This window comes from Borostomias antarcticus (genome assembly GCF_949987555.1).
Source record: "Borostomias antarcticus genome assembly, chromosome: 9".
In the NCBI taxonomy this organism is placed as follows: Eukaryota; Metazoa; Chordata; class Actinopteri; order Stomiiformes; family Stomiidae; genus Borostomias; species Borostomias antarcticus.
The window spans coordinates 27,383,519-27,399,570 of NC_140242.1; the positions used below are offsets into that span (position 1 = coordinate 27,383,519).

General features: G+C 46.9%; 1 protein-coding gene across 1 annotated transcript in view; it reads right to left on the reverse strand.

Moving 5' to 3' along the window:
- The window catches only part of LOC311312962 (ATP-binding cassette sub-family B member 6-like), a gene marked incomplete at both ends in the record, with an annotated part of 41,490 nt that extends 30,456 nt beyond the window's left edge, over window positions 1–11,034 (reverse strand). The window contains one exon of the mRNA XM_084442970.1: window positions 11,012–11,034. Within this exon, the coding sequence (XP_084299096.1) occupies window positions 11,012–11,034 (23 nt within the window). The remainder of the gene's footprint in view (window positions 1–11,011) is intronic.
- Window positions 11,035–16,052: the final 5,018 nt, after the last annotated feature.

Genomic DNA, 16,052 nt, shown 5'->3' on the forward strand with positions numbered 1-16,052 from the left:
ATGTAAAAAACAGTTCCAATTAGTATGTTTGCACAATATTCTTATTTATTTTTCCATTGTAAATTGATGGTACTACAGGAGTCATCTATTATGGTAAATAGGGACCACATATGTAAACTGCACAATTACATAAACAATATTTATTTATGATAATACATGTATTATATGTAGTCATAGTATGTTACCAATCACTGAACAATGTGAACATTCAGGTTTGTAATAAAGCAGTAAGATAATTAATCCTGTGGAGGTTTTCAGTTGTCAGTTTAACACACATCAGTCTCTAATAATGAAGTATATTCAACAGGTCTGCTTTAACTGCCCTACATATCATTCACTCAAGAAATGAACCAAACACACACACATTGTTGTATAGAAATAATATATTGTTGGAACTGATCATTAACATCCAAACACACACACACACACACAAACACACACACACACACACATACTGTTGTATAGAAATAATATATTGTTGGAACTGATCATTAACATCCAAACACACACACACACACACACACACACACACACACACACACACACACACACACATTGTTGTATAGAAATAATATATTGTTGGAACTGATCATGAACATCCAAACACACACACACACACACACACACACACACGTTGTATAGAAATAATATATTGTTGGAACTGATCATGAACATCCAAACACACACACACACACACACACACACACACACACATTGTTGTATAGAAATAATATATTGTTGGAACTGATCATGAACATCCAAACACACACACACACACACACACACACTGTTGTATAGAAATAATATATTGTTGGAACTGATCATGAACATCCAAAGACACACACACACACACACACACACACACACACACCAGAGACTAACAGAGGGAGATAATCACACACACACCAGAGACTAACAGAGGGAGATAATCACACACACACACACACACACACACACACACACACACACACACACACACACACACACCAGAGACCAACAGAGGGAGATAATCACACACACACCAGAGACTAACAGAGGGCAGAGAAGGAGAGACACACAAGGGCAGGAAGGGCAGTCTCAGTGTCCAGGGAGCAGGGCGGGGTGTGACAGCGTCTAGAGTTCTAGATCTTGACTCTTACCAGAACTGACCTACAGCTTCTCTCCTGTATGAACACGCTGGTGTGTCCTGAGATTAGACTGATCACTGAAGTTCTTACCCCCCAGGTAATAGTTGAGTGTTTATCAGGGCTGGTGTGAGGTAATAGTTGAGTGTTTATCAGGGCTGGGGTGAGGTAATAGTTGAGTGTTTATCAGGGCTGGTGTGAGGTAATAGTTGAGTGTTTATCAGGGCTGGTGTGAGGTAATAGTTGAGTGTTTATCAGGGCTGGTGTGAGGTAATAGTTGAGTGTTTATCAGGGCTGGTGTGAGGTAATAGTTGAGTGTTTATCAGGGCTGGTGTGAGGTAATAGTTGAGTGTTTATCAGGGCTGGTGTGAGGTAATAGTTGAGTTTTTATCAGGTCTGGTGTGAGGTAATAGTTGAGTTTGTATCATGTCTGGTGTGAGGTAATAGTTGAGTGTTTGTATCGGGGCTGGTGTGAGGTAATAGTTGAGTGTTTGTATCAGGTCTGGTGTGAGGTAATAGTTGAGTGTTTGTATCGGGGCTGGTGTGAGGTAATAGTTCAGTGTTTGTATCGGGGCTGGTGTGAGGTAATAGTTGAGTGTTTGTATCGGGCTGGTGTGAGGTAATAGTTGAGTGTTTGTATCGGGACTGGTGTGAGGTAATAGTTGAGTGTTTATCAGGGCTGGTGTGAGGTAATAGTTCAGTGTTTGTATCAGGGCTGGTGTGAGGTAATAGTTCAGTGTTTGTATCAGGGCTGGTGTGAGGTAATAGTTCAGTGTTTGTATCGGGGCTGGTGTGAGGTAATAGTTAAGTGTTTGAATCAGGGCTGGTGTGAGGTAATAGTTAAGTGTTTGAATCAGGGCTGGTGTGAGGTAATAGTTAAGTGTTTGTATCATGTCTGGTGTGAGGTAATAGTTAAGTGTTTGAATCAGGGCTGGTGTGAGGTAATAGTTGAGTGTTTGTATCAGGGCTGGTGTGAGGTAATAGTTCAGTGTTTGTATCGGGACTGGTGTGAGGTAATAGTTGAGTGTTTGTATCGGGGCTGGTGTGAGGTAATAGTTCAGTGTTTGTATCAGGGCTGGTGTGAGGTAATAGTTCAGTGTTTGTATCAGGGCTGGTGTGAGGTAATAGTTCAGTGTTTGTATCAGGGCTGGTGTGAGGTAATAGTTAAGTGTTTGAATCAGGGCTGGTGTGAGGTAATAGTTAAGTGTTTGAATCAGGGCTGGTGTGAGGTAATAGTTAAGTGTTTGTATCAGGGCTGGTGTGAGGTAATAGTTGAGTGTTTGTATCGGGGCTGGTGTGAGGTAATAGTTCAGTGTTTGTATCGGGGCTGGGGTGAGGTAATAGTTAAGTGTTTGTATCATGTCTGGTGTGAGGTAATAGTTAAGTGTTTGAATCAGGGCTGGTGTGAGGTAATAGTTAAGTGTTTGTATCATGTCTGGTGTGAGGTAATAGTTAAGTGTTTGTATCATGTCTGGTGTGAGGTAATAGTTAAGTGTTTGTATCATGTCTGGTGTGAGGTAATAGTTAAGTGTTTGAATCAGGGCTGGTGTGAGGTAATAGTTAAGTGTTTGAATCAGGGCTGGTGTGAGGTAATAGTTAAGTGTTTGTATCATGTCTGGTGTGAGGTAATAGTTAAGTGTTTGAATCAGGGCTGGTGTGAGGTAATAGTTGAGTGTTTGTATCAGGGCTGGTGTGAGGTAATAGTTGAGTGTTTGTATCGGGGCTGGTGTGAGGTAATAGTTAAGTGTTTGAATCAGGGCTGGTGTGAGGTAATAGTTAAGTGTTTGTATCATGTCTGGTGTGAGGTAATAGTTGAGTGTTTATCAGGGCTGGTGTGAGGTAATAGTTGAGTGTTTATCAGGGCTGGTGTGAGGTAATAGTTGAGTGTTTATCAGGGCTGGTGTGAGGTAATAGTTGAGTGTTTGTATCGGGGCTGGTGTGAGGTAATAGTTCAGTGTTTGTATCGGGGCTGGTGTGAGGTAATAGTTGAGTGTTTGTATCGGGGCTGGTGTGAGGTAATAGTTCAGTGTTTGTATCAGGACTGGTGTGAGGTAATAGTTCAGTGTTTGTATCGGGGCTGGTGTGAGGTAATAGTTGAGTGTTTGTATCAGGGCTGGTGTGAGGTAATAGTTGAGTGTTTGTATCGGGGCTGGTGTGAGGTAATAGTTCAGTGTTTGTATCGGGGCTGGGGTGAGGTAATAGTTCAGTGTTTGTATCGGGGCTGGTGTGAGGTAATAGTTGAGTGTTTGTATCAGGGCTGGTGTGAGGTAATAGTTGAGTGTTTGTATCGGGGCTGGTGTGAGGTAATAGTTCAGTGTTTGTATCGGGGCTGGGGTGAGGTAATAGTTCAGTGTTTGTATCAGGGCTGGTGTGAGGTAATAGTTCAGTGTTTGTATCGGGGCTGGGGTGAGGTAATAGTTCAGTGTTTGTATCGGGGCTGGTGTGAGGTAATAGGACAGACAGGCCGAGAGCAGCTCATTTGTGTGTCAGATGTATATATATATATCTTTATATGTTCACATGCATATATATGTTTACATGTTTACATGCATATATATGGTTACATGTTTACATGCATACTTTATATATGTTTACATGTTTACATGCATATATATGTTTACATGTTTACATGCATACTGTATATATGTTTACATGCATATATATGTTTACATGTTTACATGCATATCCACAGACCAGAGCTCACATGCCACGCCGTCCCAAAATGACCCAACAGGCGTAAATGTGACTTCATGTCGTGACCGTTCGGTCAGTTCCGTGCTGATTGACCTGAGCTGACCTCTTTACAGAGGGACTCTTCTTTAGGGTTAGGTTAGGGTCTACATCTGCATCACAGAGTGAAAGCAAGTGAAGGGCAGACAGGCGATGACACGTGTCAGTGATGTCATAGATGACGCTTCACCGCCAGGCCCCGCCCCGATAGGATGTTGATGTGACATGACACATCACCGTGTCATGTCTCTCCTCCCCTGTCTCTCCTCCTCATGTATCTCCTCCCCTGTCTCTTCCCCTGTCTCTCCTCCTCATGTCTCTCCTACCCTGTCTCTCCTCCTCATATCTCTCCTCCTGTCTCTCCTCCCCTGTCTCTCCTCCTCATCTCTCCTCCCCCTTCCTCTCCTCCTCCTGTCTCTCCTCCTCATGTCTCTCCTCCCCCTGTCTTCTGTCTCTCCTCCTCATGTCTCTCCTCCCCCTGTCTCCGTCTCTCCTCCCCTGTCTCTCCTCCTCATCTCTTCTCCTCCTGTCTCTCCTCCTCATGTCTCCTCCCCCTGTCTCCTGTCTCTCCTCCTCATGTCTCTCCTCCTCCTGTCTCTCCTCCTCCTGTCTCTCCTCCTCATGTCTCTCCTCCCCCTGTCTCCTGTCTCTCCTCCTCATGTCTCTCCTCCCCCTGTCTCCTGTCTCTCCTCCTCATGTCTCTCCTCCCCCTGTCTCCTGTCTCTCCTCCTCATGTCTCTCCTCCTCATGTCTCTCCTCCCCCTGTCTCCTGTCTCTCCTCCTCATGTCTCTCCTCCTCCTGTCTCTCCTCCTCATGTCTCTCCTCCCCCTGTCTCCTGTCTCTCCTCCTCATGTCTCTCCTCCTCCTGTCTCTCCTCCTCATGTCTCTCCTCCCCCTGTCTCCAGTCTCTCCTCATGTCTCTCCTCCTCATCTCTTCTCCTCCTGTCTCTCCTCCTCATGTCTCTCCTCCCCCTGTCTCCTGTCTCTCCTCCTCATGTCTCTCCTCCTCCTGTCTCTCCTCCTCATGTCTCTCCTCCCCTTGTCTCCTGTCTCTCCTCCTCATGTCTCTCCTCCTCCTGTCTCTCCTCCTCATGTCTCTCCTCCCCTGTCTCTCCTCCCCCTGTCTCCAGTCTCTCCTCATGTCTCTCCTCAACCTCCTCCACCAGCTTGTTAGATCTGCGCGTGCACATGTAGATATGGCAATCCATCGATCAACAACATGGCCGCCACATCACGCAGAACACAATTATAAAAAGTTTGCAATTTCACCAACAACGTACAGTATCTTCACGTCCAAACTGTTTGCTACACACAGAAGAACATGGGTGATTTTTCACTCCCTCACACACCATCAGGATACGTCTCTTCAGGCTGCTTTTATTACCTCCATCCCAGCGATGGCGTCGCGGGGTGAGAGGTCATGTTTTTCAGCGGTGTGTGTTTGTACACCCAGCCCTACTGTATGTCCGTCCCTTAGCAGGATTACGCAACTACCAGACCGATTTTCACGAAACTCAGTGGAGGGATGTAGCATGATCCAACTTAGAACCTATTAAATTCTGGAGCAGATTCGAATCACGGGGCAGGTCCACGGGTCACCCAAACATGGACGACTATTCATCTCCATTTTTTGGACCAGGATTACTCAAAAACTATCAGACCAATGTTCAAGCAACTCAGTGTAGAGGTGTAGCATAGGTCAACATTGAACTCATTACATTTTGGATTGGATCTGAATCAAACACAGCCAGACCGGCTGTTCATGTTTTTGGACAAGGATCACGCAAAAACTAGCAAACCGATTTACATGAAACTCTGGAGGGGTGCAGCGCGGGCCAACTTTGAACCGATTAAATTAATTTAATGAGTTTAAATTAAATTAATTTTTTGAACGTTGGCTCAGGAGTGAAAAAATCCCCCCATTCATTGTCAATGGGGGAAATTGAAATGCCCATATCTCAACATGGGAAGGTCACAGAGACATGGCGTTTGGACTGGCATAAAGCTCTCGACCAATGACGCCCTCGACGAATGCAGCAATACCAAACATGTCCTGCTCGCACGCACGTCCCTGTGTCCTCCCAATTCCTCTTCTGTTCATTCACAGCACAGCTGTTTACACACATACTTTCAACAACAGCACAACTGGTCAATTTAGTTCAGAATAACCCGAAGGCAGGTGCCAGACTCAGCGGTCTGGCTTGGAATCAGATTATTGCACGGGCCAATTTAGAACCCATTACATCCACAGGGTGGATCCATGAATGAAAACAAAACTTTGAGCAAAGCCAGCTCCCCGTGTGGGGGCTATAGAGACACATGGTTTGGACTGGGGGGGTGCAAACTGCCCCCCACCGGCTCCAAACTGCCCCCCACCGGCTCGGACCCGAGGGGGGCGCCACAGAGCTGCCCACACGTGGTCGCCCATTCATCTCCATTCATTTGGACTTGTTTAATCATGGCAAAGATCAACTGCTTTGAATTTGCTAGTTATGCTCGTAGCTAGATAAGACATACAGTAATCAGGGTTTTTGTCATTGTATAGGGGTGTATGTTTGTTTATAGAGTTATTACTATCATTAAGCTACTAGATAGGCAGGGTTATCATGCCAAAATATAAACTAGAGACATGTAGGAAGACAAAAATACCAAAACCGTTTGGTCACCTTGTGTGGTACCAGTTTGTGTAAATATCAGTATTGGCCCCTGGACTAGTTGGGAGGGGGGTTGGCCCAGTGGATACGAACCTGCAGGTTAGGGTTAGGGATACTAGTGGGGGGGTGGGTCCAGTTGTCGGAAAAAAAACCAGGTTAGGGCAGGGGGTATGGTGGGGATATTAAAAAAACAACAACAACATACACATGTACCAAAAGTTGAAGTGACAAACCACACGCACGCATGCACACACACGCACACACACACACACACACTCACAAACCGCCTCAGTAGTAGGATATTTTGTGGCTATTTGTTAGAGGCAGAGGCCATGTCCCAATGTCCACCCTTATGGGCTCAGACTTCTGTAGACTTTGCCTGAGGGAACAACCCACAGTTCATATTGTTGTGACGTGAAACACGGGGTTACCTGAAGAACAGCCAATAAACAATGACCCATAAGGTTCATGTTTTCAGCTGGACTTGCTTATCTGCATAAGTAGCCTTATAATTATTTTGGTTTCAATATTTTTAAGTATAGGTTATCAACCCTGTGGGGTTGTATTATTTGATTTGTTTGAAAATATGTAGACTATCGTTCTAAATTACTTAGATTTCTGCCATAAATCATATAATTCCCCAGTTAAAAGCTGCATGACATTAATCATCCATCTTGTTGTAGTGTTTTTTAATTGAGATTTACAGCATGAATATGGAAAGAGTTGTGAGGTGCAGAAATGTGTTGTCATTCTTGAGTAAATACTTTTGGATTCATCACAAACAAGAATCACAGGCAGTAATGTAGTTTGCTTATGACCACACAATGCAAAGGGGATTTGACTCAGCTCAAAATTACTTACATGTAGGCCTACAAGAAAACATAACGTAAAATGAAAAGTCCCAAACCCACAATAGTAAGAAATATGTTTTGGCGTCAACATAACGTGATGTCACAATGTTCTGTACCATTCCTTTTTATACCATTCCGAGCCCTTGCAGCCTGTCACACTCAACCACTTACTGTACCAGGTGATACTGTACCAGGTGACTTCAGTAAGTCTGTGAGGGTTCAGGGCTTGAGGGTTTAGGAGGACATTGGGATTGAGTCTGAATCCATCGTTATCCTTCCATGAGAATAATGCACAATGTTTTCCGTGCCGCAGCTCTTTGAACAAAGACAGTTGGAAACTGTTTCTCCTCTGTACAGTTTCTCATGAGAGGAGAAGAGTGCGGGCGATGCTGAGTGTGTCTGTGTGTGTGTGTGTGTGTGTGTGTGTGTGTGTGTGTGTGTGCGCGCTGCCATGTGCGTTGTACGACCGTGGCGTCAGTCTCTCCATCTGTCTGTCTCTCCGCCCATCGGCCCTGCCTTAACAAAGGTGGTACGTGATGAAGCAGGTGAGCTTTAATGGAGTTGGTAGAACAGGTTCGGGAGGAGAAACCAGACAACAACGCAACGCCGCCATCAATCAAATGACAGCACCTGGTTATGCTGTCAATCAACCCAAGTATTGTTATTTTTAGCTACTCTTGCAATTGCCTTTAGCACCAGATTATGTTCTTAGTAGATTTCCTCGGCGTCCTCAGCTGTTGGTGTGGTCTTTTGAATTCAGAGTCTCTCATCTCATCTTATCCTCCTACCTCATCAGTCTCAGTCTTATTACCTGGCCCTATGGGAGCAGATGTACATACACACAAACACGCACACACACACACACACACACCCACACACACACACACCTTTTTCTTTCAATCTGCTACTCATTCCTTTCTTTTTGTAATCCATCTCAACTAGGAAAATGTAATTTAGCGGAGAAGAGGGGAGCAGACTGAGAGGTTAGAATCAATCTAATCCCTGTCAGGCGGCTCGGAGGGGAAGAATGGACTCTCTTCTGCAGAGATGATTGGTGTGTTTCTGAGTCTGAGACCCGACACAAAGGACTGAGCCTTCTTCCTCTCAGTCACTCTGCTCTCCCCTCAGATCATCTGGTATCTCTCAGTCAGTCTGCTCTCCCCTCAGATCATCTGGTATCTCTCAGTCACTCTGCTCTCTCCTCAGATCATCTGGTATCTCTCAGTCAGTCTGCTCTCCCCTCAGATCATCTGGTATCTCTCAGTCAGTCTGCTCTCTCCTCAGATCATCTGGCTCTGTGCATCACGTGTGTTTATAATGATCCTGCTCAGGTCACTGTCACCAGGGGCTTAGAGAGCTCCCCAACACAACGCACAACAGCGGTGCCACCCTACAACACAACACACCACACTACAACACACTACAACACACTACACAACAACACACCACACTACAACACACCACACAACAACACACCACACTACAACACACCACACTACAACACAACACACCACACTACAACACACCACACTACAACACACCACACAACAACACACCACACTACAACACACCACACTACAACACAACACACCACACTACAACACACTACACAACAACCCACCACACTACAACACACCACACAACAACACACCACACTACAACACACCACACTACAACACAACACACCACACTACAACACACCACACTACAACACACCACACTACAACACACCACACTACAACACAACACACCACACTACAACACACCACACTATAACACACTACACAACAACACACCACACTACAACACACTACAACACACTACACAACAACACACCACACTACAACACACCACCCTACAACACACTACACAACAACACACCACACTACAACACACCACACAACAACACACCACACTACAACACAACACACCACACTACAACACACCACACTACAACACACCACACTACAACACAACACACCACACTATAACACACCACACTACAACACACTACACAACAACACACCACACTATAACACACCACACTACAACACACTACACAACAACACACCACACTACAACACAACACACCACACTACAACACAACACACCACACTACAACACGCCACACTACAAAACAACACACCACACTACAACACACTACAACACACCACACAACACTGGCGCCACACCACACTACAACACACCACACTACAACACACCAAACAACACACCACACTACAACACACCACACTACAACACACCACACCACACTACAACACAACACACAACACCGGTGCCATCCTACAACACACCACACAACACTACAACACAACACACAACAACACACCACACAACACTACAACACAACACACAACAACACACCAACACAACACACAACACTGGCACCACAACACAACACAACAACACACCACACTACAACACACCACACCACACTACAACACAACACACCACACTACAACACACCACACAACACTACAACACACCACACCACACTACAACACACTACACTACAACACAACACACTACAACACACCACACAACAACACACCACACAACAACACAACACACTACAACACAACACACCACACTACAACACAACACACTACAACACAACACACTACACTACACCACACTACAACACGAATCAACACACATTATTGAGACTTGTAAAGTACAGTGTGTCTGCCCTACCCAGCTGTGCTCGACACCTCCTGATCAATACAGAGCAGGGGGGAGAGACGCAGGAATGAAATGAAAGGCCCAGTTTGTACTTGAGCTCTCCTCATCATCATCTGTGGATTCTCTCTCTGTCCCCCCGGAGAATGTAAAACACAGGCCCAGTCTGTCCAGAACTACGATCTGAAGTCTCCCCTTACAAAGGCTTTTTATTGAGCTATCTCTCCCATCACGTACCCACACACTACCTGATGTTCCCTCTGTACAATAGTACTTTGTGTGTGTGTGTGCGTGTGTGTGTGTGTGTGAGTTTGTGGTGAGATGGACTTGCGATGTACCCTTGTTGATTTTTATGACTTACAAAATAAAGTGTGTACCCAGAAGATAAGATCTCTGGGAGGCCGGGAGTTCTCGTCATAAAACAATGGTTCTCACTCTGTGGCTGATGACCTGTGTTCAACTCGGAATACTTTATCAACAGCAGAGGGAGGGAGGGGGAGAGAGAGAGAGAGAGAGAGAGAGAGAAATACCACATAGGTCCAGTGAAGAGTGCAGAGCAGAGAGGAACTCACCGTTACAACCACTAGGGGGCAGTCTGGCTCCTTGTTTGCAGCAGGCATACATACATACAGTACATACATACATACATAGGCCTACATACATACATACATACATACATACATACATACATACATACATACATACATACAGAGAAACAGCTGGGATTCATGTAATTTCCTCAGCAGATGGGGGGGGGGGGGGGGGGTATAATACTAATTATTTCCTGCGCCTGTTCTTCATAGCCTCCTGCAGTATTGGGCGGACCATCATTGCAATCAGCTGCAAGCCGACCACGCGCACACACACACACACACTCACACACACACACACACACACACACACACACACACTCTTTCACATCCCCGGCAGCTCTCCCTGGAGGCGCTGTACCTGCATAGCGGCGCCTCTGTCATCCTGGGTTTTCAACAGGTATAAACAGTCTGAATAGGATACGATTCACCCCGTCAATCACCACAACACAGTTATTGTGTTCCGGCACGAGCTGTGACGGGAGATAACATTCTCTGACAGGGCAGTTTGAATTGGACAGATACGGGAGGGGGGGGGGGGGGGTTACGGATTAACAATCACAGCGAGGTTATGGTTGAGAGATGTCGCCGGGGTTGGGGCTGGCTGGCGCCCATCACTCTGGCTTTATTCACATTCAAGGTGTTGCTCAGATGAAGACGAGGGGCGGTAATTGATCCCTGTGGCTTCGCTTTGTGTTGACTGTGGGCGGGGGGGGGGGGACTTTGTGTGTGTGTGTGTGTGTGCCCGTGTCAGGTGTCGCGTTTATCTGGCACGCGTAAGTAGCAGGTCCGCGTTACGTACAGCAGGGCTGCGGGAGGGAACGGCTTCATTTTCATATCAACAGACAGAGCTGCCCCGGAGGACAGGCAGTTAGCCGCGCATCCATCACTTCATTACGGCTCCGTGGGCCGGCCTGTCTGCCGTCAAGAGCTCGCTGCCGTGGCGGCCCGGAGACAGAGAGGAGCCGGGCGCGTCATTTAGGCCTACGGGGACAGAGATGAGAGAGAGAGAGAGAGAGACACGCACACACACACACACACACACACACACACACTCCTCCCATGTGTCCATCCATCCCCTATGCCCGTCATGGTCACGGCCGTCCCTCAGTCACTGTGACAGTGAGGGGTGATTGGCGGCGTCTGTGTGGGAGAGGTGGTGATAACGGGGATTAGGAGGTCCTGGCATCCCTGCGTTCAACTCTCAGCCCCATGCAGCCTCCAAACCTCCCTGCTTCAGCCCCAGCCTCCAGGCCCCAACTCCCAGCCTCAGCCGCAGCTCCCAGGCCCCCAAACCTCCCAGCCTCAGCCCCAGCCTCCAGGCCCTAAACCCAGTCTCAGCCTCCAGTCTCCGAACCCCCAAACCTCCCAGCCTCAACCCCAGCTCCCAGGCCCCAAACCCAGTCTCAGCCTCCAGGCCCCAACCCCCAGCCTCATCCCCAACTCCCAGCCCCATCCCCAGCCTCCAGGCCCCAACCCCCAGCCTCATCCCCAACTCTCAGCCTCATCCCCAGCCTCACCCTCAACTCCCAGCCTCATCCCAACTCCCAACCTCATCCCCAGCCTCCGGGTCCCAACTCCCAGCCTCATCCCCAGCCTCCAGGGCCCAACTCCCAACCTCAGCCCCAACTCCCAACCTCAGCCCTAGCCTCCAGGCCTCAACCCCCAGCCTCAGCTCCCGTCTGCAGCTCCAGCCTCCTCCAACCTTTCAGTCTGCCAGTGCACCTGGCGCACGCCTCACAACAAAGCCCCTCCCCGAGGAGCCCTTCAATCAGCTCATTCATATGTATCTGTTTATTTGTTGGTGGATCTAGCCACTCACTCGCTTGTCATTGTGGACAGGCAGAAAAGACCACTGTGACATTTTGGAGGGGCACATTTCAATATGCCAGTACACAAGGTGGCAGAGAATGCCGGCTCATCTTTTGAATGGCCACAGAAGCCATACATAGATAAAGCTTTGGATGGCGATTCAATTGCGGAAAGGAGCATCATACAATAGAACTGGTTTCTAGTGACAGAGATGAATGGATGAGTGGATGGATGGGTGAATAGAGCAGGAAATGGAGAAGTGGAGCTTCCTGTTATGACGGGTGAGGGACGATTCAAGCGACGGGGAAGTTGTCAGGATGTGATTTCAGAATCAACAACAACGACAACGACGGCACATGCATACAGACAGAAACCCGTCGCAGGTGGCGGATCTGAGCTGATCAACGACGGAGATCTAAAACAGGTTCCTGTCCTGGTTTTGTGTTCCCGCACAGTAGCGCGGTTCCCCGCGTCGGCTTGTTCTGCTCCTACATTGGAACGTCTCGTGAACGGAGAACGTGAGAGATCATTCTGACATCACCCTGGAGAAGTATTCTGTCTGCTCCTGTTCGTCTCGTTAGATCTGATGACAGTGATGTTTATATCAAACACTACTGAGAAACACATGCACAGTCTCGACATGTCTCTTCAGAATGCTCTCGAAGGAAGGTGTGTGTGTGTGTGTGTGTGTGTGTGTGTGTGTGCGTGTGCGTGTGTTTACATCTTGTGGAAACCCCGGGATATCACTCCCCAAAATGGCCACCGGGAGGGCTGGGGACAGGAGAGAGAGGCTGCCTCCCTGAAATGTTCGGTTTAAATTTGAAACCTCTCTTTTGTAAGTTAAGTTCGTTAAAAGGGCCAAACCAAGACCAATCTGCAAACCGCCTTCCTGGTCTCTGTTTGCAGCTGCCATTTTGGGTTTTTCCCTGTCCCCTGGGTCGCCACAATCTCACTCACCCAGCAGGAAGGACAGCAAACAACGTAGGCTAGTCATTTGATAAAGTTTGCGGTATTTCATAAAGTATGTGGTATTTGATCAAGTTTGCAGTATTTCGTTCTTTCAATAATTATTGAATAGGCATGTGAGACGGCTTCCCTCACCATCGTCTCCTCGTCCTCCTCCACCTCATCCTTTCTGTCCCTTCCCGCATGCCGTACCTCGTCGCTGTACCACATCTGTGGCGAGGGCAGCAACCAGCTTCGGTTTCCATAACAACCGTCACCAAGACAGACAGTTGCCATCTGGCGGTTGTCAATGAGCTAAAAGAGAAAAAATGCAGAGCTGTGAAGAAAAGAAAAAAATAAACCAGCTCTGAAAAAAACAGCTCTGTAAAAACAGCTCTGTGCCAGAATGGATCATTTCACTGATTAAGATGATGTATCAATTCAGTAATTAAACATAATACTCATTATAATAATATTATATAATGATATAACTCATTATAATATAATATATAATGACCTTTTGCTCAGCTGACTCCTGCCTTTGGAATGCCCTCCCTGACAATCTGGGGGCACCACAGACTCTGGGTTCTTCTAACACTGGTCTAATGGTCTGTGTGTTTAGAAAAGCTATGTAATGTGTATATATTTTATTATAGTATTAGTGTGTCTGTTTTCTTAATTACTTTGTTTCACAATTAAAAGTGCTTTGCTTTACAAATAAAATCATGATGATTATTATTATAGGCCTATTTAATATTACCTGACTGGGACACTCTCCCTTTACCAACTCCTTTCTTTCACTGTATCTCTCTCTCTCTCTCTCTCTCTCTCTCTCTCTCTGTCTTCCTCCTCTCTCTCTCTCTCTCTCTCTCTCTCTCTCTCTCTCTCATCTAACCGTAGTCACCCCTGCTAACCCTGTAGCCTCATCTAGCCTATAGGGTCCAGCCCAGTCCTGATTGAGCATGATGTTGCTGTGTCCCAGCTAACTAACCCCTGTCAAGCAGCAGTGAGTAGGTCTATAGGTCTAAAGAGGTGACCTGGTACACCCAGACACCATCTGGTCCTGTTCTGCCTTGTACTGCAGACCTGATCATGTCTGTAGCATTAGCTAATGCCTAGGCTCTAACACTTGAACACTAGCCATCGCAAAATTACAACTATCTTTTAATAGTCTCCAAGAGGCTATTATTAATCAGAAATTAGCTCTTAATGCCAGCAAAACTAAATTCATGCTATTTTCGAGAGCCAGAAATATTGATTATGGTGGTGTGCGAATATCCACTGTTATTGGTTCTAGCATTGAGAAAGTCACTGAGTATCTAAGTAAGTATCTTGGCAGGTGGTTCGATGAAAAACTCACTTTAAATACCATAATAGGACCTCGAGAAATATAGAAAAAAATAAAATTCAAACCTCAAAGGTTGTTTTATTGGCCACACGACAAGTACACACACAGTGTGAGTGAGCAGCAACACACAAACACACAAACACATGCATTTTTCAGCGGTCGCCAGTGGAAATTGTCCTCTGAATTTCATCCATCCAAGCTGTCCTCCTCCAGGGGCAGCCAGGAGCAGTGGGCAGCCTCGTCAGTGGCGTCCGGGGACCAAGTCCAAGTGCTCAGTCCAGGTCCTGGTCAGGGACCGGACTGAAGAGCATCTGTTCGTCAGCATGTTTTTCATATTGGGTTCTTTATGATAACCTGACGTGCCAGATGGTTTGCTTCACATAACCATCTGGAAACTCTTCGTTGGAAAGTGTTTGAAAAAGGTCAGGCCCTTTCAAAAAATACTTGGCAGGTGATTGGATGAACCATCTGTCTGTCACCGTCTATCGCTGTCGCTGTCATCAAAATTAAACCCGCCCAGCGTAGCTGTTTTGTATTTTGCTCATTGGTGAGATGGGGAGAAAATACAAACTCCACACAAAAAGGCCTGGGAGATACCCCGCCTGAGCTCCTGACAACCCTGAGGAGATACCCCGCCTGAGCTCCTGACAACCCTGAGGAGATACCCCACCTGAGCACCTGACAACCCTGAGGAGATACCCCACCTGAGCACCTGACAACCCTGAGGAGATACCCCACCTGAGCACCTGACAACCCTGAGGAGATACCCCACCTGAGCACCTGACAACCCTGAGGAGATACCCCACCTGACAACCCTGAGGAGATACCCCACCTGAGCACCTGATAACCCTGAGGAGATACCCCACCTGAGCACCTGACAACCCGGGAGAGAACCTCCCCTGTGCCAACGTCGTCCCAAACGGGAATCGAACCCCGGACCTTCTTGCTGTGAGGCAACAGTGCTAAACCGCTCCTAGACAACCTTTCCCCCGATGTTGCCAGAAAATTGTCTGCCTGTACAAAAACAGAACCAGCTTTCCTTGAAAAGGATTGTGGAGGCAGTTTTGCTATGGGTTTTGGACTATGGTGATGTCATTCACCAACAGGAAAAAGGCTTCAACCCAGACCTCTGGACTCGGTTTGTCAATCTGCCTTTAGATTCATCACTGGTGCTAAATATGACACTCACCACTGTGCGCTACGGTATATAATATGGATGGTTGGCCCTGTCTTACTGAGAGGCTCAACAAGAACTGGGTTCTGTTTATATTTAGAGCTCTCATAGGAAAACTACCTT